Below are 24,739 nucleotides of genomic sequence, written 5' to 3' on the forward strand. Positions count from 1 at the left end.
AGAAACAAAGCTAACTTCAACAAGCCAAAGTTTCAATACCATTGCAGGTCGTTCCCGTGGAAGCATTATATGCACAGATCTTTTCGATTTTCAGAAATCTAAATACCTTTTGGTCATTGTTATGACCTATAATCCTATAGAAAAAAATGTAGTAGATCGCTTAATAAATTTTTTCTGTTAAATATTTGAATTGTTATTATTAGGCCAGAAGTATTAATAGTAAACCTCTTATAATTCCATTGGATCTTTTGCATTAAAATCAAAGTATAAACGGAAAAAGTCTACAATCAGCATATCTTTCAAAAAAGGGAAAAAGAATTTTAAGCATGTGAGCCATATTTACAATTGTGATAATGTAATTATACTGATTTAAAAAATTAAAATTTAAATTTTAACCCCGAATGATGAAAATATCTATCTAAAAAAGTTACTCTACGTGTAACGGGTAAAAAACTAAGGATATTAATGTCATTTGAGGTTTGGTAATTTTTTTGGTTTTAGTTTCATTAACAACATCCTATTTGGGAAAACAGAATCGAATAGAGCATTATTTTTTAACACCGTTCTACCAACTTTGAAAGCCTGTTTCTTAGAATCCCCGCCTAAGATAGCTTCATATGGTACATTTTTCGTGTATCACGATTTACTATAAAACCGTCGACGTGTTTTGGTTTGTACTTTTAAACAAATAAAAACTTGAACCTGGAATTAGGGTGAGGTCGCATTTTTAGGTAAAAGTAGTTCAAAAACGGTTATTAAAATTGTTTAATCCAAAGGCCACGCAGTCTTTGTGGTGTTTATTATCATTTTTATTAGGTATTTATTAAATCATATATATGGAATAATTTATTTAATATTTGGAATTTTTAAATTGTGTTATTTAATTGCTTTAAAATATAAGGGATATCCACTAATTAAAATAAGCTTTAAAGGCAATTACTTTCCTTGTTTCTTTTATTTTATTATTTGGATTTAAAAAACATAATTCAGTTTATGAATTAGATATTATTCTAAGAACGCTTACTTCAAGAACAACAGCTCTTTGATCAATTTAATCTGCCAAAATGGTTTAATATAGTTTGTTTTCGTAGTATAAGTATTAAATATTATTTCAGAAGACATTTAGGTCTTAAAAATGGGAATATTAAACATGTGAATAAGTCCGACTCCTAGATTGACTTATAGAATTAGACAATTAAAAATAATAGTTAATACATCAGAAACACTGTAAAGGCATTGCCTCATAAATATTTAAAGCTAGAGGCGTGGATTGCAGCAAATCAAAATGTTTTTGTAAATTTTTATCAGAAAATGGTTTTTGGCTTTTAAGTAAAAAAAGGGTGTGCAATTTTTTGAAATGCTTTTAAATCCATTTTTTTGTATGCATACATATATGATTGGGAAACAGTTGTGATCATTTTACAATGATACAGTCTCATACATACATTATACATATATTTGAATTTATGCTTATAACAACGTATATGGAGTTATACACAAAAATATCCATTGAGTAAAGACGCTTAATCTAATACACATGTTTTATATTTGAGTTCGAAAATAAGGAGAATTGTTTCATACAAGGGTTTCCCAGAAATCACCCTAGCGCCATTTTATGTAAAATATTGATTCACATAAAAAACTTGCCATGAATGAGCGCACTGCGAAATCCGTGCCCCCCTCGTAAATATTATTCATCGCTTCTATTAAGATGTGATAATCATTAGATTTCTTTTATGAATATTGTGTATCGAGACCTTTAATATAGAAATATACTTACAAAGTGCAAATAAATTTAAAAGGAAAATATAATAATTAATTTTTAATTGAAATGTTGCGTTTTTTACTTTTTTTTTTACTAGATCGATATGAAGGACCCTTGAAAATAACGTCAAAGACTCTTCGTAAGACATTTAACTGTACCTTCATGACAAGGTTGCATAAAAAAACATAATATATAATAAAAGTAACACATACATATACCAAGAGCGTCACTATAGTCGCTCGCAAGCTGAAACTCAAAAATATTAAAAAGTAAAAGTCAGCCGTAAGAGATACATGTTTTAATAACTCCATAAATAAAGCGCATATTGATGATATCTGCCTTTCTGTTTGTTGTCTGTACAGTCACATTTTTAGGACACCTTTATATTCTGATACATGCCATGCGACCAGAAAAGCAAAACTGATATACATACATATGTTGATTTAAGTCATCTAGTGAGTTTAACGTAATCGCATATTTTTAGTTAATTTGACTTAATTTTATATTTCAGTTAGCTAATTTGTTTTGTTTTTCATATACTTATTTTTTATCGAAATTTATAATGCTACATTGTAGATACCTAATGCTTTACAGTTTTATAAATCGTTAATGCTAACTGGAGTAAATTTTATTCGCCTGTATTCACACATTTTAATAAGCTTTCATGTGTGTGTATGTATTTAAAGAACAAGTATAAGCGGACTGCATAAACAAATGATTATTTGTATCATAGTAGGCGATTATTTTAAAAGATTACGTAAAGTGGTTGGAATTATTTTATTTCTTATTCCAATAGATACAAAGGTATTCATTTTATTTAAGTTTGATATCAATTTAAGTTAAATGATAAACTTATTTCTCCCCTTGAGAACATTTAAATTTACAATCTTATAATTGGTACAAAGATATTTACAATAAATATTCCATGTACCAATATTATGTTCAATTTTGTATATTCGTGTTATTTGTTCTTTTAATTTATAAAGTGACTATAGTTTTCTAGGGGACATCTGAAATGCGGATACATGCTTTTAATTGTATATTATTTTTAAACATAGAATAACAGGGGACACAAAACACCTGAAAACAAAGAAGACAATAATAAAATTCGGACTAACAACTTTATTCGCAAATACTATTGCGCCCTCTAATTATAAATATAGCACTTTTATTCATGTGCATAATGACAGTTTATATTCCATTGACTAACGCCCACTACTTTTGGGGTATAAAATCGAATGTAGTAGCTCCGCTTATTTTGGCAGTTGCACTTCGATGAAAGTGAACATTTTGCCATTTGTTGTCGCGTTTGTGCCAGACGCGGGTCTCCTCAGACTGATGAGTGTGTGCATGTCCTTGCCTTTATATACAAAAAAAAAACAATTAATTTAAAGTTGATCATATCTTTGTAAAGTACTTACTTGTCAATATACTGTGTAAGTCTGACATAGGCAATGCACGCGGCCTCTTCACCCAATAAGTGCACGTGGGGATTTAATATAGTTGTGTTTATAGCTTTGCAATTTTTACCAAGAACTGAAATGATAATTTAATAACTATCTAACTATTATCTTACGAATATAACTTTAACTCACCATTTTCAAAGTAAAATTTATGAAAATCAATTCCTTCGACTAGATTACCCAAAGCTTCTGGCTCAAAGGCAGTAAGATGGGGATCACATATTTTGCTAAAGAATATAAAAAAATTTATGTTGAACTATTTAAAAAAAATGTTCGATCAGTTTCTAGACTCGTAACCTAATATAATGTGTTTTAATTATTTTTGGGGCGCATCGGCTTAATTACTGAAAATTTGGAAAAGCTCTGTAAAAAAGGGTACGAAAACCCGGGGGTACTTTTCGGGTTGTTGCACTTGCAAATATGAACTACCTAAGCCTTGCTTAACTTAGGCGCACCAGAGCGAAGCGGAGACTTAGGGAAGAGAGGGAGGGAGAGCAGAGTTCAGTGCAACCGAGATGCAGAGGCAGTGATCCTAACATTCTATATATTAATCACGATTCAACTGCTTACAATAAGTGCATTAACCTCAAAAACATCAAAAATAGCTTAAGGGGGTAGTTTTTTTTTTTAATTTGCGGACTTACGTGTATCCATCAAAGTCGCCACTATTAATCGCTTCTATTAACTGTTCAGTAATTTTTATTATTTCTTGTCGTCTAGCTGCTTTTTTGAAAGAAAATGTTGTATTTAGGTTATTTAGGGTTCAATCGTTTAGTTAATTGTGCTAAAACTAGATATATATCCGTCTCATATTTGCATACCAATTAATGTAATAACACCCTGATTGATTATACAGTAATACACAGAAGTTCCACAGAAATCTTTTCAGTAATGTAAAGTTTTATTGATGTATGTAGTCAATACACTCTCTACCATTCAGTTCTCTGCGGTTCCTGTGGCACCCCGGTGTTTATATATTCCTAACGTAGCATACTAAATTCTAGCCATTAAGAGCCTTGAAACATGCGAAATACAAAATACTATGATAGACCGTAAGTATTATATTTGATTAAACTCACAGTTTAATGACTCTTTTTATACCCTTGCAGAGGTTATAATGATTTCAGTTAGAAGTTTGCAACGCAGTAAAGGAGACGTTTCCGATCCCATAAAGTATATATATTCTTGATCAGGGTCACTAGCCGAGTCGATCAAGCCATGTCCGTCTTTCCGTCTGTCTGTCCGTTTCTACGCAAACTAGTCTCTCAGTTTTGAAGCTATCAGGCTGAAACTTTTCCAAAAGTCTTCTTTCTATTGTAGGTAGTATATAAGTTGGAACCATATATATATATTTTATACCTCCCACAGGAACTGTCGGGGAAAAAATTAAAAAAAAATTATATCTTCGGTGTTTTTTAGCATATAACCTTCTAAGCTTGGAAATAACATTTTTTAATTAGTTCTGAATTTCGAATTCATTTTTTATCAAAATCGGACGACTATATCAAATAGCTGCCATATGAAAAATTATTATTAATATTAAATTATTATTCGGAAAATTAGTTGTAAAATAATATGAAAAGATTATATTTTCGGTGTTTTTTAACATATAACCTTCTAAGCTTGCAGATAACATTTTTAAATTATTTCTGAATTTCGAACTAAATTTTGTAAAAATCGAAAGATTGGCTTCCAAAAGTCTTATTAAATTTTTATCAAAATCGGACGACTATATCTTATAGCTGTCATGGAAACAATCGGGAAATTAGTGGGAAAATACTATGAAAAAAGTATTTACTATTTATAACTGCAAGGGTATACAAACTTCGGATTGCCAAAGTTAACTTAAAAGATAAAAAAAAATTTTATTTAAACTTTTAAAAACATTAGACAACTAAAAAAACAAAAAATAAAAAACAAGAAAAGCAGGTAACTTCGGCAAGACGAAGTTTTTATACCCTTGCAGTTATAAGAAATAACCAATGTTAGTAACACCAAAGATAATTTAAGCTAAGCTATTCTATGGTCTTTGGTAACACCATGTTCAATTTTAAAGGATTGTTGCTAGCTTCTTTCTTATTAAACAATTTTTTTTTTAAATTATTGTTTCATTATTTCTTTGATCGTTTCTTTGACATCTATATGTCAGAGTCGTCCGATTCAGAAATTATTCAGAGCTAATTAAAAAATGATATTTCCAAGCGTAGGAGTCAATATGTTTAAAAACACCAAAGAAATAATTTTTATACCCTTGCAGAGTAGTTAATGTTTTGAGTCAGAAGTTTGCAACGCAGTGAAGGAGATGTTTTCGACTCCATGAAGGATATATATTATTGTTATTCTTAACTTTCTTTCTTGTTATTTGTCATTTCAAAGTATGCGCGAATTAATTTTGCTTTATTTGCGCCCTCTCTCGACTGAAACAAAAAAGGAAGTTAACAAGCATAAGAGTTTGTATACCCTTGCAGTTATAAGAAATAATGTGAAACCATGTGAAATTTTAACTGAACTGTTGCTAGCTACAGTGATATAAAAAACAAAATTACTTCATTATATTTTTGACCGTCTCTTTGACAGCTATATGCCGAGGTCGTCCGATTTTAATTAAATTTAATTCGAAATTCTTAAAAAATGATAGTCACAATATTATAAGATAATATTATAATAATTGTATCATATTATTTTCCCACCAATTTTCTGACCGTTTCTATGGCAGCTATATGATATAGTCGACCGATTTTGATAAAAAAAACCGAAGATATAATTTTTTCATATTATTTTACTACTAATTTTCCGATCTTTCATATGGTAGCTATTTGATATAGTCGTCCGATTTTGATAAAAAATGAATTCGAAATTCAGAACTAATTTAAAAATGTTATTTCCAAGCGGAGGAGGTTATATGTTTTTAAAAAACATCAAAGATATAATTTGTATACCCGTTACTCGTAGAGTAAAAGGGTTTACTAGATTCGTCGGAAAGTATGTAACAGGCAAAAGGAAACGTTTCCGACCCCATAATGTATATATTCTTGATCACTAGCCGAGTCGATCTAGCCATGTCCGTCTGTCTGTCTGTCCGTATGAACTCTAAGATTTCGAAAACTATAGGAGCTAGGACAGTTAAACTTCCCATGCAGATTCCTGGGCTCCAGCGGGGTGCCATGCCCACTTTAACGTCCACTATCCGCGAAAATCTGTAGACCTAGTTTTTATAATAGAAACAACATCTTAACTGATATGGACCACGCCCACACTAACGCCCACAAACGATTAAATCTATCTGCCGCCCAAATAACTTCTACTGAAATAGCCGGTAGGTGGCGCCCTTAAATATAGCATTGCTGCTTATATATCTCTCTTCCCCATTTTTTCCATTAAACTGAGTAACGGGTATCTGATAGTCGAAGCATCCGACTTTAGCGTTCTTTCTTGTTTGATATCATTATCTATCCCATTTTCCGATAAGCTATATGATACAGTCGTCCGATTTTGATAAAATTAAATTCGAAAGTCAAAACTAATTAAAAATGTTATTTCCAAGCGTAGGCGGTTATATGTGAAAAACGTCAAAGGATATACTACTTGCAAATAAAGAAGAACGTTTTAGCTCCATAGCTTATAAACTGAGAGAATAGTTTGCGTAGAAACGGACGGACAGACGGACACAGCTATATCGACTCATCTAGCAAGGCTAATCAAGAATATATATGCTTTGCGGTGTCAGAAATGTCTCCTTCTGCGTTGCAAACTTCTGACTGAAATCATTTTACCCTCTACAAAGGTATAAAAATAAACCAATTGCTAACATATTGCGAAAAATCTATACTAATAATTTTTCAGATTTAAGTTAGTTCCCACTCTTGGACGGAGTCGACAAAGCTTTATTCAAAATGAAAAAGTAGTTATAGTAGAAAAGTCACTTTCAATACCTATTGATTGACCTAAAACACTGTGCCACGCCAACTCTAACGCCCACAAACCTCCCAAAACTTTGGCGGCTACGGAGCTAGAAACAATAAGTATCTATCGATTGACCTTAAAACAAATTGGCCACGATTATTCCTGTCCGCCGCCCACAAAATCTTTGTTGAAATAGCAGGTAGGTGGCGCTTTACAATATCGCTTTGCTCCTTATATATCTCCAATTTCTTTTTGTTTTCTTAAGCTGAGGACCGGTATCTAATAGGCGAGGCTCTCGACTATAGTGTTCTTCTCTGTTAAATTTATTAAACAAAAACACCTCTTAACGAGGTGAAAATCTACTGACGATTGCAACTACAGCCAACAAAAGTTTTGATATCAGCTTAGGTGAAAAAAATGTATTATAAGACTTACTAAATACATACATTTTCTTAATTTTTTACATTCGGCACGCTGTTTTTAAATATGCTTCAATGAAATTTATTTATTTAGTAGATCGTATAATACAGTTTATTTTAAATCCGTAGATCCTTTTTTCTGCAAACAGAAAAGAAGTGTAATAAAATCGGAACAAAAAACTTTTGTTCATAATCTTTAAACGATTGTATTTAGACGAATAGAGTTAGGAAAACCTTCAAAATATTTCAATGTACCTTTTTAGATCTAGACCTGTAGATTTAGTAGTTCACAAGTTACGGGTGTACAAAATTTAGTTATTTATAAAATTGGTAGAACTAATGTTAATTATATTCATCTGTTTAACATCATTTAAAATTTACAGGATCCTAGAACATCACTTTAGGACAAACAGATTTATGTTTACATATGTATTGTTTTGCCAATTTTGCTTTTTACATTTTCGTCATTTTTTTTTCCAAATCAATTGATTTTTTTAGTCCTTTTAGTTTTTGCATGTATCACTCGTAACCATCGGACGATTTCTTTAGGTTTTCATTTTTTTTTTGTTTATATAGTAGTCGCCTTCGCATACACTCCTGGTATGCGAGGACTTCGCTTTACATAAGAAAAAAAATATAGATGGAATAATATATTTTTAGAGTCACTACATATCAATATCTGTTTAAAAGAAGATTGTATTTTTGCACGTTAACACTATATTCTATTGTGGTTAGAAAGGTTTTTTGTAATATCTTTATCTATGGCGGTATTCATATCTTTGCAAGTCTTCACAAATTATTTTTAATCTTCTTAATTATGTTGTCCCCTTGGTACATTTAATTTCCTAATTTCTTTTAATTTTTTCACTTTTTTATTTTATTTCGAAAAATGTAATGTACTTCCTATTTATAGCACTTAATTTTATAATAAAAGTTCTAGTATGTCAGGCTATCTGAAAAAAAATCTTCCTAAGTTTAATTTTTTGTTTGTACAAAAAACTTTAATATAAAATGGAGATTGGCTTGATTTATAATACAGAAATGTTAACGCAAAAAATAGAAGAAATCAAATAAATAGTTATGTTGTCCACCTGGTACATTTAATTTCCTAATTTCTTTTAATTTTTTCCACTTTTTTATTTTATTTCGAAAAATGTAATGTACTTCATATTTATAGCACTTAATTTAGTAATAAAAGTTCTAGTATGTCAGGCTATCTGAAAAAAATCTTCCTAAGTTTAATTTTTTGTTTGTACAAAAAACTTTAATATAAAATGGAGATTGGCTTGATTTATAATACAGAAATGTTAACGCAAAAAATAGAAGAAATCAAATAAATAGTTATGTTGTCCACCTGGTACATTTAATTTCCTAATTTCTTTTAATTTTTTCCACTTTTTTATTTTATTTCGAAAAATGTAATGTACTTCATATTTATAGCACTTAATTTTATAATAAAAGTTCTAGTATGTCAGGCTATCTGAAAAAAAATCTTCCTAAGTTTTATTTTTTGTTTGTACAAAAAACCTTAATATAAAATGGAGATTGACTTGATTTACAATAGAGAAGTGTTAACGGAAAAATTAGAGGAAATCAAATATATAGGAGAGAAGCGTCGTTTTTGCAGTAAATGCATTGAAAATTATTACGTTTCTAGTAATGATTCTTAACTCATCAGAAAAGTGCAAAAGGCATTATAAGTACATAGGTCATTGCATATAATTGGAACATGGTTAGCATGCACTTAAACAAGCAGGCGATTATAATTTTCTAATTGACAAATACATTTTTGTTGTGTATTCATGGATCTGGAACGTGCTTCTGAATTATAATTAGCTGAACAATTTTTCTTCGCTTTTCTTTTATGTTAAGACCACCTCAAAATGTGAATTTATTTTTTGATCATTTTGGACTTGGAACTCGAAATATTTTTTGGTATACATACATACCTGACGAGCACTGCGAATTTCCTGAATTTTGCTGGCATGTTTTTGCAGGACACAGTATCCTTATATCTAAAACGCACATTTAGTTTTGTATAAAAATCAATTTTTTATACAAATTGTAAGTGTTTTTAATAAAATCATCACAAAATTTTTCGTAATTAAAACAATAAAAATTATAATAAGTGGTTAGGAATATGGGATGAATTGTAGTCTACGAAGTGGGCGAAAATGGGTTTGCACTAAATACAATTTTCTTTTATGAACTTTTATAAATTTTAACACATTTTTAAAATTCTGCTTATAAGAATAATGGATGTCAAATACTTAAAATACTTGTATACTGACATTCATTCTTTATTAAAAGATGCCCGACTTAAGTCTTTACTGTAATCTTTTTTTATGAACTTGGTATATTTAAAAAAATATTTAGAAACTAGGTTTGAGCCAAACTTTTTTTTAAAGAAAACCTTAATTTAGCATTTCATAAGCTGAAGACATTCACCCGTATAAAATAAGTTTATAAATAATTTGAAGAACATTAGGACATGAAAGATAAATTAGAAAACTAATTAAATACTCACCAATAAGCGAGATAAAAACTTTGATTGATCTTTTTATTTAAATATGTAAGTATTTTTGTGTAGAGATAAACCAAAAACCAAAAAAGCAGAAAAAATGTAACTGTAACAATAATTTTTCGGTTATGCATCTAATTTGGAAGTTCACATTCTAAACATGAAAGGACGATATAGTCGACCACGTCTTGAAAGATAATTATTCCCCCAAAGATTAAAAGATCATAGTTATTTTCATAATAAAATCAATTGATGTGCCGTTGTGAGGCACCTTGGGCCTGCACAGACAAAAATTATAGCAACTGGCTTTAACAATTAGAGTAAAAATGAATTTCCTTTCACAAAACTCGTGAAAAATAGTGAATAAAACACTGAAATACTGCATTTATTTGCGGCTCGATATTCCGGTTTCCAGTTTACATTTACGATATTCTTAGCTCAGTAGGTAAATACAAGTTAGTTTGTTTGTCCGTCTGTCCGTTTAAACTCAATGCTTACGACAGTAGCATTCGCTCTTGTTATTGTCTCAATTTCTATAATGACCTTCTTGTGACCCCATTTCGTAGGTTAGCTGCCTTACCTCTTAGAGTGCTTACTTTTTTAGTCTGTGTTCGTGGATTCGATCTCCAGAGAAGAAAATATTATTCTTCTAAATAATATATATTGTCAATATGAGAACAGCGTTTGCACGCACATATTTTTTTATAGGTTTAAAGTCATCTAAAATATAAGAGCCTGCTTCTTTAGGGACTTCAAAAAAAATTTTTTTTGCATAATTGTCTACCCAAACTATCCAAGAATGTGTCCCTAAAACTTGAGAAGCAAATTCAAAATATTTTGACAAGAAAATACAAGGAAAACTTTTACGATTTTACCTAATTGGCGGAAAAGACAGGGAAAGTAAACATGGTATGGTTAATTTTGCTATTCACACTATACGGTTAATGCCAGAGAAATTATTTCATTAGCATATTAATGTACAACATTTAAACTAGGTTTTATAAAAAAAAATAAATGAGCCGTTGGCAGCCAGCTCCGTAGGCGCTTCCAAGAAAATAGGTTTTTGAAGTGTACAGCATAACGCTACAATATAAATATATTATAATATTAAAATTAATCACTAAAAAACTCGAAGTCAATATTTGTAGATTTACGTTATATTGCGTATGTAAGTTCAGAAACAGTGTGCCACGATTTCAAGTTTAGAAGACCGGTCTGGACAGCCCCTCGTTCAACTGGTCATAACTCTTTCAATTTCGTCCGATTGACACGATAGATATATATATTTCTTGCAGCATGTCGGTAAGGAAATTATATACAGTTTACTTGTCAAGCGAACATAAAATCATTTTTCGTCACAAAAGTTGATATCAAAACTTATGAATATTCAAGGCGCGATCGTCGTTAGTTTCTTTTATCGTCAAGAGGTGTTTTCGTTTTTTGAAAATTTCCATTGGGACAGATAGTGAAAGTGTTCTCTAATGAATTCAAAAGAATTCTTCCGACTTCCCTATTTTGTAAAATAAAAAAGAAATGAAATCTATTGGAAAAATGTTCTACCACCGCTTGGTGATATCTGTAATATCGGTAATATCTGTTTTCGTTGACGAATACTGGATTGCTAGATAAACATGAACACAAATTAAAAACCCTATAATGCGACAACTTCGTTCGGTATAACGTTTCCATAAATCGAATCCAGGTCACGATGCATAAAGTTTTGATATATCAACGTTAAGGATTCGCAATAAGGATAATTTAGTAGTAATATTATAAACATCAGGATTTTATTTAAGTGATGTTTAGTCCGTTCAGCTGAATTACTATTCCATATTAATCGTCAATAATATTATATTATTATTATATTATATTATATTATAAAGGTATTTTGCTTGCATTAAAGTTTTAATCCAATTGCAGGAGATTCAAAGCTGAAATGAAAAATAAGACTCTTGGCAATCGGCAAAAATCTTTTGAATATAAAATATTTGTTTTGTGAATAACCAAAAGCGCTTGCTCATGCTAACAGTTTTAAATTTTTATGCCAATAACATACGCAATATAACCTATACTAAATTGTTCATTGAATTAACTTTTCGAAATCATATTAGCATAGCGCTTTACATTTAGTACTTTATATTATCTCATTGCAATAGGACGGATGGTGATGAAATGAAGGTGCATTATAAATATTTGATGTTTCTTATAGAAATAAGAGAACAAATTGTGTATATTACAAGAAACTCATAAATGCAGGATTGGATTTACCTTCTGGCTCTTTTGATATGACTGTGGTACTGCGATCAACGATTCCTTTTTTATCTTCTAGGGAAAACAAAAAAATGTATATTTAAAGTTGCAAGTGAACCAATATGTCCCTTAGTTAATTCTGATAAGGTAATGAGTTGTGTTCGTATTTATAATGCCTCCAATTTTCCGGATTCTCCTCAACTCAACGTCGGTTAGTTTATGTCAAATTAAATGTAAAAAAATACTTTTGGTATTCATGATATGTTACTTACTTACAAAATTTTAGATTAAGATGGAATTCAAGAAACATCATTAAGTTATAATGTTGAAATTCAAATGCTCACTATAATGAGAAAGTCTGTTCAAGGGATATTTGCAATTATGCCAATTAAACATTATGTGACCTAAATGTTAATAAGTGCTGTTTTATTTTTCAGGGTTGCACTGGGCTTACGCTCAAAGCTTTGAAATCTAAAACAATGTTGTTTCCTTATATTGTATATATATAAATGGTTTTATAAAACTCGTATTTATCAGTAATTTTGAAAAGAAAAATTCCCTGAAGTCGGAATTTATTAAAACAAATATACAATAAATATATGTGCCCAACAGTATTTTTATATGTGAATCTAACTATTACAAATAAAATAATAGGTACCTTCATAACGTATTATGAGCTTCACAAATTTTTTTATTAAAACATGTTAATTGTCTCTCTAGAATTTTTTTATGCAAACTTTACAGTTTAATTTATATAGTTGAGCAATCCAGTTTGCCAACGTCGGATGAAACGTATTAATAACAACGTGCCAAAATAGTTATAAAATCAAACTTCTTACAATAGTTTCACGAATAAAATTATGAATTGATTATCTATCCATCTATGAATAAACTGTATATGTAAGTTACAACCCAGCTTTGTATAGTTTTGATCAAGTTATATACAGTTTATTATAATGGCAGCCGGCAAGGGTAATTAAAACTTCATTCTTCATGGATTAATAGCTTAGTGAAAAGGGCATCAAAATATATTCACAACATATATATGAAAATATTTAATTTAAAGTTTGATACTTCAAGAACATGCACTTTTTAAAAAATGTATTCGACAAAAAGGACAGGGCCGGCTTTTTTGGGAATAAATAAACGCCATGCGATTTTTGTACGCACAAACACTTTTAGTAGTAAGTAACATTTGGAATTATTTTAGATAAACTTTTTTTGAACTTAAAGTCTTGTCATTTATGTTTAATTCACTGGTAATCCCCGTCTCCTTACTTTCGATTAACTAAAAATAAAACTATTATATTCAATGTAAATGATGAATCGAACTATACAATTAACATAAATATCTATGCAATTTTACGGCTTAGTTGTATTTTTTTTTCTTAAATAAGCTTCACTTAGCACTGTGTATTTGGGCAAAGCTCTACCGGTTGATTGTGATTCCTGACATAGCTAATTTACTAGCGTTCGCGAAAACTTGACATATTTTGTTTGCTATAAATGAATGCGAAAGTTAATAATATTAATTATAATATTTACCTTTAATATCATCGTCTTCAAGGGTAGTGCTAGAAGAATCGGTAGATTCCTTGACTTGAGATCCGTCACCCTTCTTGGTGATCATACTTCTGCCTGTAAAATACACATATACGTTTTCATTAAAATCATAATTTTACTTAGAGGGTCAGAAAAACAAACTCGTTTTAGGTCAATCCATAAGTATTGTTGACACAAATACATTTCATTCAAAATGTTTGTATAGACTAAAACCTTGAACGCCTCAGTCTGGCGCGCATTGTAGGCGTGGAATCCTGGTCGGTTTTAACAGAACTCCACGGAGAATTTAATTTCGTCATCATGAAATTAATTGCTTGATACAACTTTAAGATAAATATAAAGCACGCTAGCTTGCCCACCCTAACTTTGTCTGTCTAAAAGAATCAGTTCTAAAAAATGGAATATTACAAAAAAATTAAATTTGTTTTAATTCTGCAAATATAAGACTGCTTAATATAATAATAAAACATTATCTGCATAGTTTTCCTTTAATCCTTTCGTCATTTTTTCCCAAGTGCCTGGTTCTTTTGCACTTCTTAACATTTGCTACCTTGAATAGCTTCCCTCCACTAAAAACATTTTAATTTTAATTTTACATATGTTGATTCAGATAAGCCTGAGAAAAAAACGTGGGTAACATAAATTTATTTGTTGGTTAAATTTTTACAAACATTTTTCAGTTGTTTAAAATATAGCATACCCATTTGTTTAAAAAAACTGAATATGTTTAAACAATGCCAGATATACGTATATTACTTAGAATAAATGAATACACGAATTCGGTCGTTCCGCCTATTTCGATTTCACGCATTCAAGGTGTGAAACGTTTTAGTATTCTTTTTATTTTTTTTAACAATCCTAACCTCATTGACATACGAATGTATTTAACATACATTAAACATCAAAATACAAAAATGTTTTGGGCTATATCATGTTCCGTTCCATTGCTAAAATGAATTCGGATACTTTTTCGTTCTTCTTCTTACAAAAATGTAAAATAAACAACCCTGCTCCGACAGATTCACATGGATTCAAATTTTCCAGACCTGTTACGAGACTCACTTGCAAAAAAATAGCACGGATTCAAATTTCCCTCTGTTGTTTACTGTTCAAATGTGCAATTCGCTGTCGGTGTTAAGCTCGCAAGTTTAAATAATTGTTTAAAAATACTTCACTGTTCTTTAAACTGGACGGATTTGTCTAAAACGTGATAGGGTACGCATAAAATTATAATTATTTGAGATGAGATCTGAAAATTATATATTTTCTTGGTAGTACTACGGTAAGAAAGATTAATATTCCAACTGTTTTTATTTAAAATTGTTATTGTGCAAAACATTTACGACAAAGCTATTTTTTCGGCCTTGTAAACTCTTTCATTCATTTCCGTGTGGTAAGTGGATATATATACATACATCTAACTAAAAGTGCCCCTCCCCTATAGAAGGCAAATACTTCTCATGTTTAGTTGTAAATGCTCTCCCTGTCTATGCTTCCGCTTTGTCATATTAAAAAAGAGAATTGACATTAATTGAAAAAAATTGAATGTTAACGAATTAATTTCCGAGTGAAAACCGAACTGACCAAACTTTAAATTTGTACCTCAGTGTAAATTGAAGTATTGTTATGTTTTCGGCTGATATTTCAAATACCTGTGCCTGCAATTCGAATGGCGTTAAAAAATATTTCCTTTATAAATCGAAATGTACACCAAATAATGTAAACCAAAGTCGCTGAAATATCTAAACCACAGGAACGAAAAATGTGCTCTGACCCGTGAAGTTGAGTATTTTCTGATTTTAAATTCCAAACACATTTGGGTTATAAGTCTCTTCCAACAGCATTTGTTTAGATGTTGGATATATATTTTTTTTACCTTCCCGCCCTTACTTTCTTGTATTTTGAAATTACTTACTGGAAAAATTTCTGGTAGCCAACATGGTTGTAAGTATAGCTCCCTTTAGCTTCCGGCGCGCATTGAACTTCTTGAGACAGTCCACAGTTTCTTGTCGATGCACAACGGAAGCAACGCGTTCTCGTTGCTGTAAATAGAAATGAACATTTTATTTGTAAATCATTTTAAGTCGTTTGGTCAGTACTTACACAAATCCATGGGTGCTTTAAAGCCTCGGCGGCGGTTATTCGTTTGTTTGGATTTACTGTGAGCATTTGATTAATAAGATTTTTTGCTTCTGGGGTGACCGTATCCCATTCTGGAGACGGATACTTAAATAAAAAAAAACATTTAAATAAATTATAACATTTAAATAAATAAGTACAATTAGATGTTATAGATTCCATACATCATAAGCTCCTGCTTTAATCTGTGAGTACAGTCGATGCTGATCTTCGTCCCAGAATGGTGGGTAACCAACAAGAAGTATATATAGAATAACACCTGTGAAAAACAAATAGTTAGTTGCTGAATTAGCCAATACGGTATTAGATTTTCATGCACGTAAAAAAGAAGAACAATAATTGCTTACCACATGCCCATATATCTACCGATTTGCCATAGGGCTCCTTTTTCAATACCTCTGGCGACAGATATCCTGGAGTGCCAGCAAATCCAAACCAAGCCTGATGATCGCCTTGAACTTCAATGGCTAGACCAAAGTCAGCGAGTTTCACTGCTGCACCCTTTGCCTTACTAGCTAATAGTAAATTCTCTGGTTTCAGATCTCGATGCACCACACCATTTTGGTGGCAGTGATTGACCGATTCCAATATTTGTTGAATACAATGTGATGCATCAGCCTCTGAATAAAATTCGCGTGCAACAATATCTTCGAAAAGTTCACCACCAGTTACACTGCAATTGTATGTATGCATAGTCAAATTTCGTGGGTTGGTTGTCTTAATTTAGATTTAGTTTTTATTTCTTATAACAATAGCGGCAACGAACCCGTTATATTAATAAGGTGTTTGCCGAAAAAAATGTTGTTCATACATTTATATGTATAAACGATCGGAGGGAAAAGGATGAAGTATGAATCTCAATAAACAATAGTCAAGTCATTGCAACATGTATAAAAGTTTGTTAGAAATTCATATTTTAAAAAATTTTTGGGACTAAAAAACGGGAATATTTGGGAAAGTATTTGTATGCAGTTTGTTGCTTACAGATCAAAAACAAGGTAGTGATAGTTCTCCTCCTGTATACTGTCATGTAATCGCACTGAAATAATAGAAACGTTACAATTAATTATTTTAAACTGTACCTGTCAGCTAAATATTTATTATATCAAAAATATTTAAAGTTTTTTTGTTTATTTTCTAGTTTTCGAGATCTTAGGCGGACAGACGGACATGGCTAGATAGAGGATAGATAAATCGGTACATCACACTGGCTATACAAATTTATAAAACCTGAAATTATACAACAAATTTTAAAAATATATTATTAACCAGCATCACTAGACGAGTCGACTAGCCATGTCCGTTTCTTCGCAAACTAGTCTAGTTTTAAGTCTAAGGAATAACACCCTCCCAAAATTCGTACTTTTATTGCAGGTAGTATATAAGAGAGGTAAAACCTTCTACAGAAAATATAAAAAAAATATTAAGACATTTTTTTTTAATAATAATTTTTTAACTCTTGCGAGTATTGTTCTGTTAATAGTTACAGAATTTGAAATATAATTAAAAAAACTATTTGGATCATATTCTCTTCAACGCCGATATATAACATTTGTTTTATTTTTTAATATATAATATTTCTGCCATAAGAATCGGAAAATTAATGTCAAAATAACATATAGAAATTTATATTTCGTTTTCGATAAGCAAATGGAGCATAATCATTTATGTTTTTATGGTGTAGATACTTCGGTTTGCCAAAGTTCGCTTTTTTTGCTTTTAATGTAACTTTTCCCCTTTTCTTATTTTACTTTATGACTTTAACAATTAAAAACGCAATTTTAAGACCCTATTGGAACATATAGGCGAACTTCGCTTTTCACTTTGATGTTTTTTTCGATTTACAGAATTAGAACTAGCAATTATATTTGTAGAAACTAATGGTATTATTTATTTTTTTTAAGCTGCTATACCCCGTTTTGGTAGTTATAATTGTGTAAAAACCCAATTATTTTCTTATTGATATAATATATTCAAAATGTGAAGATTATATCGATGAATATAACATTCAATTCTTCGACAAATCCTACAATCTCTGCAACAAAGTAATTCAAACGTTTCATTTTACATACCTATGTTGGGATGGTGTAATTTTCGGCAGATCCTTGCTTCACGTTCCAGTTTTTGAAAGTCTTAAGTAAATATAAAAGAGTATGGTGTTACTTATGTATTTATGTACTTTCAAAGGTAATGCGAGTATGAATAACAAAATATTAACAAGGATTTAACTGTTTTGTTTATGAAAATAGACCGACAAGACCGACATTCTTACCTCTTGCAGTTAACTTTTTTGTATTTATAATTTTTGCAGCAAATTCAAATCCAGTTGACTTTTGGACGCATCTTTTCACTATTGAAAATGCCCCTCTAAAACACAAGAAAAAAATGTTACATAATCGGATAATTATGGAAAACTTATTTTTATTGACTCTGTTTAACTTACTTTCCCAGTTCTTCTTTGATGTCGTAGTTGTCCGAAAAACGCGTACAGGCTGCTGGTGCAGCCATCGCGATGGCACACTTAAGAAAATCTATTGCGACTATGAATCTTTTACTAGTCCCTAGAAGTCCCTTCTCAGGTGTTTTAAGGGTTGTTCTGTAAACAATTAAAAAAATATAAATTAAAATGTTTAAGAAGTACAGGTATAAACATAGTTTAAAATTCAAAGTTTTAAGATAAGAGAAGCGTAAAAACGGTAGACGTAGCTAAATCATTCGTCTTTTACAATATCAAGAATATATTTACTTTGAGACTGGAAATGTCTCCTTAACAACGATGCAATATTCTGAATTCTGAATTTATGAAACACTATGGAACGGTAACAAAAATTTAGTTGGTTTAACAAAGGTTTCCGATTTCTTAGGTGCTAGTTCTCTAATGGATTAGTTAATCCATTTCTACTTTGAACTGGTGACGAACTGGTGTCAGTTGCACGCTGGAGACTCCCGCCATGCAATCACGACCGCCAACATGCCGATGTGGTAGTTCCAATCCTAGCTGCGAACCTAGGAAGAAGATTACTTCAGGTCAGTGCGCATCAACATGCGGTGGCCGACCGGCAATAGGTTCAGTGACTAGCTTTCGTTTAGGTCTCTATCGTGCTGATCAGGGCGCAACCTAAATGTAAGCAGCACTACATTTCTTGAATAATTAGGTTGGGCGTAAGTTTTTTAATATAAGCAATATAAAATAGTGTCTAATTATTGAAATGTATATATTTATTCGGCTTGGTCACACTTTTACACTGATTTTTCTCTCCAACTCATAGCTGCGTTTTGAGAAATAGACTAACGCAATAAAAACAATATATTGCCATTTAGATAAAAACTTTACAATTGATTTATTACATTTTATAATTTGGATTGCCAAAGAGTATATTATATCTTCAGTCAGAAGTTTGTAACGCAGTGACGGAGACGTGCCCTACCCCATAAAGTATATACATTCTTGATCAGCATCACTAGTCGAGTCGATCTATATCTATAACTCCCATAGGAATAATCGGGAAAAGTGTTTAAAAAATGATAACTTTGATGTTTTTTTTTTAACATTTTAATAAATTCTCAATTTGGAATTAACTTTTATCGAAATTGGACGACTATATCCATATTTCTGCCATACAAACGATTGGAATTGTGGTCGGCAGACAGATTTAAGCGTTTTGGCCTTTTTGGGCGTTAGAGGGGGCGGGGCATTTGTGGGCGTTAGAGGGGGCGTGTCCCCTTTTTTTTGGTAAGTCGATAGGTATTGATAAGACAAATATGTATGTATATTTCACTTAAAATTTTGTTTCTTCATAAAACCTATAGGCGCTACATATTTTCGCGGATTGTGGGCGTTAGAGTGAGCATGGCATCCTGCTTGCCCTGCGTAGGAAGCCCAGGAATCCGCATGCCAAGTATGAATATTCTACCTCATACAGTTTCCGAGATTTTAGCTGTCAAACGGACGGGCAGACAGACGGAAAGACGGACATGGCTGGATCCTGATAAAGAATATATATACTTTTTGGAGTCGGAAACGCTTGCTTTTACCTGTTACATAGTTTCTGACGAATCCACGAGTGACGGTTATAAAAATTATATATTTGGTGTTTTTTAGCATAGAACCTCCTACGTTTGGAAAAAAACATTTTTTATTTAGGATGGAATTTACAATTTAATTTAATCAAATCGGATGACTATATCATAAAGCTGTTATAGGAACGATCAGAAAATTCGTGGGAAAATAAAATTAAACAAATTATAGCTTCAGTGTTTTGTAACATGTTATTTTATAATATTGGGAATATACTTTTTTTATTTTTAGGAATTTCCAATTAAATGTAATAAATATCGGATGACTCTAACATATAGCTTCCAAAGAAACGGTTAGAGAAATAATAAAACATTTATTTATTTTTAAAATCACTGAAATTAGCAACAATTCATAAAAATTTAACATGATGTTACTTACATTGATTATTTCTTATAACTGCAAACTTCGACTTTCCGAAGTTAACTTCCTTTTGCTTTTTTTTTGGTTTATTAGAACCAATATTTATATGAACAAATGGTTCAATTTGGACTATTCTTTAAGAAGATATGCGTAAAAAGATAATTGTCTATTGGTGGCGCCGTGCAATCTTGGAAAAATGGCTTTGCTGCTTCTCCTTTAGGTAATTGATAGTCGGAGCATAATGTTCTCCCTTGTAAGGGTTCTAAAGATTTTTTCTCTGTAACAATGTTTTTAATCAGTGCAATGTACCATATTTCTTCTCTGTGTAATTGTTTCTCACTTAGATAAATTATACAAGTCAAGAAAACAGATTCTCTTACAAGTTTATCTGGTCTTTAACTTTATTGCACAGATAGGCAGTCTGAGTTCCAGTCAGACTCTAACATTGACAGTTGAGAAAACATAATTTTGTTAGCAGTAGAAGAAATCAACGAGAATAAACAGAAAAGTGAATTCTAGTTAACTGAAAAGTACTGTGAAAGGGCTGAAGAAGTTAAAAAACTATCAAAAAGAAAGATAATAAGTATCTATACCCTTTCTGGTCGCTTTCGTGGGAATATTGTATCTACAGACCTTTCCAAATTTTAGAAAACCAACAAGGATGAACGTTACAGTCGGGTGTCTCGGCTATCAGATACCCGTTATAAGCGTTTTCTACCCGAAAAAGTATATTTGATCTTGTTCAGCAACACAAGACAAAGCAGTTTAGACATCACCGTCTGTCCGTTTGTCCGCAAACTTTTCTTTCAGTTTTATTGCTATCGGGACAAAACCATCGCAAAAGTATGATTTCTATTGCAGGTAATATAGAAGTCAGACCTAGCCAGATCGGACAACAATATCCTTTAGTTTCAATAATAATAACAAGAAAGAAAGTTAACTTCGGCAAGTCGAAATTATAAAAAATAATCAAATTTAGTAACACCATGTTTAAAAATTTCACATGGTGTTACTAAATTTGATTATTTTTGGTTGTTGCTGACTTCAGTGATATTAAAATAAATTATTTCATTCTTTTTTTTCAGACAATTTTTTGACATCTATATGTTAGAGTAGTTCGATTTTTATTAAATTGAATACGAAATAAAAATATAAAAAATTATATTCCCAATATTATAAAAAGCCCCGAAGTTATAATTTGTTTCATATTAATTTCCCACCAATTTTCCGATTGTTCCTATGACAGCTATATAATATAGTCTTCCGATTTTGATAAAATTTAATTCGAAAGTCTAATTTGTTTTCCAATCTGTTATGTTATTTCCAAGCGTAGGAGAACGTATGTTAAAAAAACACCAAAGATATAATTTTTTTAAATTTTTTCCCCGATCCGGCTGGTTCCGACTTATAAACTACATACAATAGACAGAAGACTTTTGGGAAAGTTTCAGCCCGATAGCTTTAAAACTGAGAGACTAGTTTGCGTAGAAACGGACCTGTATAAAAACTTTATGGGGTTAAAAACGTCTCCTTCACTGCGTTGCAAACTTATGACTGAAATCATAATACCCTCTGCAAGGGTATAAAAAGGGAGTGCCTCAGGTCATGGCAAATCACGAGTTGACCTTGAGTCGACAATAACCGTACTTGCAATTTGTACATTATTTTTTTTATGTTTATAGAAAAGAAAGTTTAATAAATATATATCTATTTAAGGTGATAACATTATGTATAATGTATTTATTATTGCATCTTAAAACCTGCATTCTCACACACTTATTTAGGTCACATCAGTCTTTCGACTTAATAAATTTGTTTCCACAAGGAAACCTAGAATATGTTGTTAGAATATTAAATGTGAATTAAAACTTTTTGTCATTTAAGGACTGATTTTGAGCGACAGGTGTTTTTGGTTAATTTTTTTAAATCAAAAATTCTTGTTTAAGAGAATTTATCTGGGGCACAGTACTTTTATGTTTTTGTACGTGAGTATGTATCCTTTGCAGATTTCATATACTGGAGCTTTTTTGATTGAGCTTAATGGTAAAACGCCCCTTCCCGTTTAGCGAGGATATTCCGGGGCATTAGGTAAAACTTGTTGCAAATAATTCACTTGTGTAAAATCGAAAAAAACGGGGGCTTACCCGTCAAAAATCAATTTGCAGAAACTTAAAAAGCTTATTATTTTAAACGTAATTTTATTCGAGAGACAACTTGACTAGTAGTCAAAACTCAATAAGTTACTTGCGGCATTGTGTTAAAATAAATACCTTTAACATAAGTCAAATGAATTTAAAAAATCTTAAAGAATTACTAAACATGTACATACGCAGAATTTGTAGCGTATGAAATATACATACATCCATATGCACATAAATGGATACATACAATCGCAAAAGAACTTTTTTAGCTTGAGGTGAGGCAAATAAAATTACTTATTAACTTAAATATAACAAATAAGACCCTTGGTACGCATAAAAAATGTTTTTAAATATTTGTAAGGTTGTGCACACTTATATATACATATGCAAAAAAATGAACATATTTTAGATCGAAAATATGTACGTTGGAGTATATTTTTGAATCTGTGTTGACCCAGAATTGTATCAGGAGAATAATACACCGTTATAGATATGTACGTATTTTTATAAATATATGTATATATAAGTATACACAATGAACATACATATACAGTTTTTTTTTATCAATTGGATACCTATTTACTTGATGTATACGTCAGACGTCTGCACTAAAATCAATGTTTTCAACGTCTTTGCAACCTAAGTGATGTGCCTAAATTATTGTAAGAATCTTTTGGAATGACAATATGGGAAAATAATGTTCCGAAATGCACATAAAAATATCTACATGTGTATATATATTTTTTTAACGAACTGGGAGAACACGACGCGTTAAAGTCAGAAACCGAAAATCTAAAAACGTCTGTTTGCTTGAAAATCGAATTCAATACTGACTAACAAGATTTTGTGGTCGCGTTTTATTCGATGAAGTGCCAAAACGAAAAGCTTTTTGCCGACTTTTCAAACTGTCGTTCAATTGAAAACTTGTGCCTACGAAGGTCTTATTCAGGAGTATGCGCACTATAATGAATATGTATCAGTGTCCCGACCTACAGTTTGAAAAGTATTGCATGCAGGAAACTTGCTACTTCACTACCAAATCCTTTACAAGGTCTTTTTGACATATTATAATATTGGGAATATACATTTTTATATTTTTAAGAATTTTGAATTCAATTTAATAAAATGTTTGATTATTTTTTAAAACTGCAAGGGTATGCAAACTTCGGCTTGCCGAAGTTAAGTTCCTTTCTTGTTTAACATATAACCTTCTAGCTTGGAAATAACATTTTTTAATTAGTTTTGAATTTTAAATTAAATTTTATCAAAATCGGGAGACTATATCATATAGCTGTCATAGGAACGATCGGAAAATTAATGGGAAAATAATATATAACAAATTTTAGCTTTGGTGCTATTTGACATATAACCTTCTTAGCTTGCAAATAACATTTTTTAATAAATTTCGAATTTCACATTAAGTTTTATCAAAATCGGACGACTAAATCGTATAGCTGTCATAGAAACAATCGGGTAATTAGTGCAAAAATAATATAAAAAAATTATTTACTAAAATTGGTTATTATTTATAACTGCAAGGGTATACAAATTTCGGCTTGCCGAAGTTAACTTCCTGTCTTGTTTATTGTCCTTTATAATCTGCGTTTAAATTTAGGATCCGACTGGCTTCAATAAAAACAAAAAATTGAAAACAACAAATAAAATGGATATTGCACTTTTAAAAAGAATAAAAGGAAATGCTGCAATAGCTACGGTGGCTACAGACTTTGTTATCAAGGACAAAGACAATGAGTAGCGACGGAGATCGTTTTTTTTCTTGGCCAGTATTTGTTAGGTTGAGTACTGGCCGTACACAGAAATTCCCTTAAAATTAAAAAAGGGATTTTAAGCGGCTTCGTTTAATAGGGTTGAAAATTCCTATAACGATTTTAAGCGGATGTGTGCAAAGACTATAAACAGCATAATTCTGTTGGCACATTCTCCGGAGGTCACTCGGCGGTCTTATACAAACTTGACCTCTAATAAAAATTAGCCAAAAAAATTTGCAAACCATTATTTTTTGAGGTGGCATTGTTGATATTTTAATAATATCGAAGTAATCGAACTTCCAATCTATTCTTAGAATGCTAACAGCTCCTGGACGAAGACAATAAGAAGCGATTTAGATATTTTTGAG

The 24,739-nt window shown here is 31.0% G+C and overlaps 1 protein-coding gene and 1 long non-coding RNA gene across 18 annotated transcripts; one reads left to right on the forward strand and one right to left on the reverse strand.

Moving 5' to 3' along the window:
• Positions 1–936: 936 nt before the first annotated feature.
• Positions 937–23,428, reverse strand: LOC108035980 (calcium/calmodulin-dependent protein kinase type II alpha chain). Of its 17 annotated transcripts, none has more exons than XM_017111808.3 (16): positions 23,186–23,428; positions 18,467–18,619; positions 18,296–18,390; positions 18,096–18,155; positions 17,008–17,062; positions 16,371–16,696; positions 16,188–16,282; positions 15,988–16,110; positions 15,800–15,926; positions 13,867–13,959; positions 12,340–12,396; positions 9,500–9,565; positions 3,873–3,951; positions 3,361–3,455; positions 3,187–3,301; positions 937–3,125 (listed from the first exon to the last, which is right to left on the reverse strand). In XM_017111808.3, exons 2-16 carry the CDS (start codon positions 18,529–18,531, stop codon positions 2,981–2,983), a joined length of 1,596 nt encoding a protein of 531 aa, XP_016967297.1. In that variant the 5' UTR covers positions 18,532–18,619; positions 23,186–23,428; the 3' UTR covers positions 937–2,980. The 17 variants fall into 17 exon arrangements, with proteins under 17 accessions (XP_016967297.1, XP_016967296.1, XP_050742889.1 ...); XM_017111807.3 differs by having other exon boundaries at positions 23,178–23,428; XM_050886932.1 differs by lacking the exon at positions 23,186–23,428 and adding an exon at positions 19,030–19,208.
• On the forward strand, positions 19,237–20,271 carry LOC127010939 (uncharacterized). Its single transcript, XR_007763873.1, has 2 exons — positions 19,237–19,756; positions 19,834–20,271. It is a non-coding gene; the product is annotated as an uncharacterized LOC127010939 (long non-coding RNA).
• Positions 23,429–24,739: the final 1,311 nt, after the last annotated feature.

Source organism: Drosophila biarmipes, chromosome 4 (assembly GCF_025231255.1).
Source record: "Drosophila biarmipes strain raj3 chromosome 4, RU_DBia_V1.1, whole genome shotgun sequence".
NCBI lineage: Eukaryota > Metazoa > Arthropoda > Insecta > Diptera > Drosophilidae > Drosophila > Drosophila biarmipes.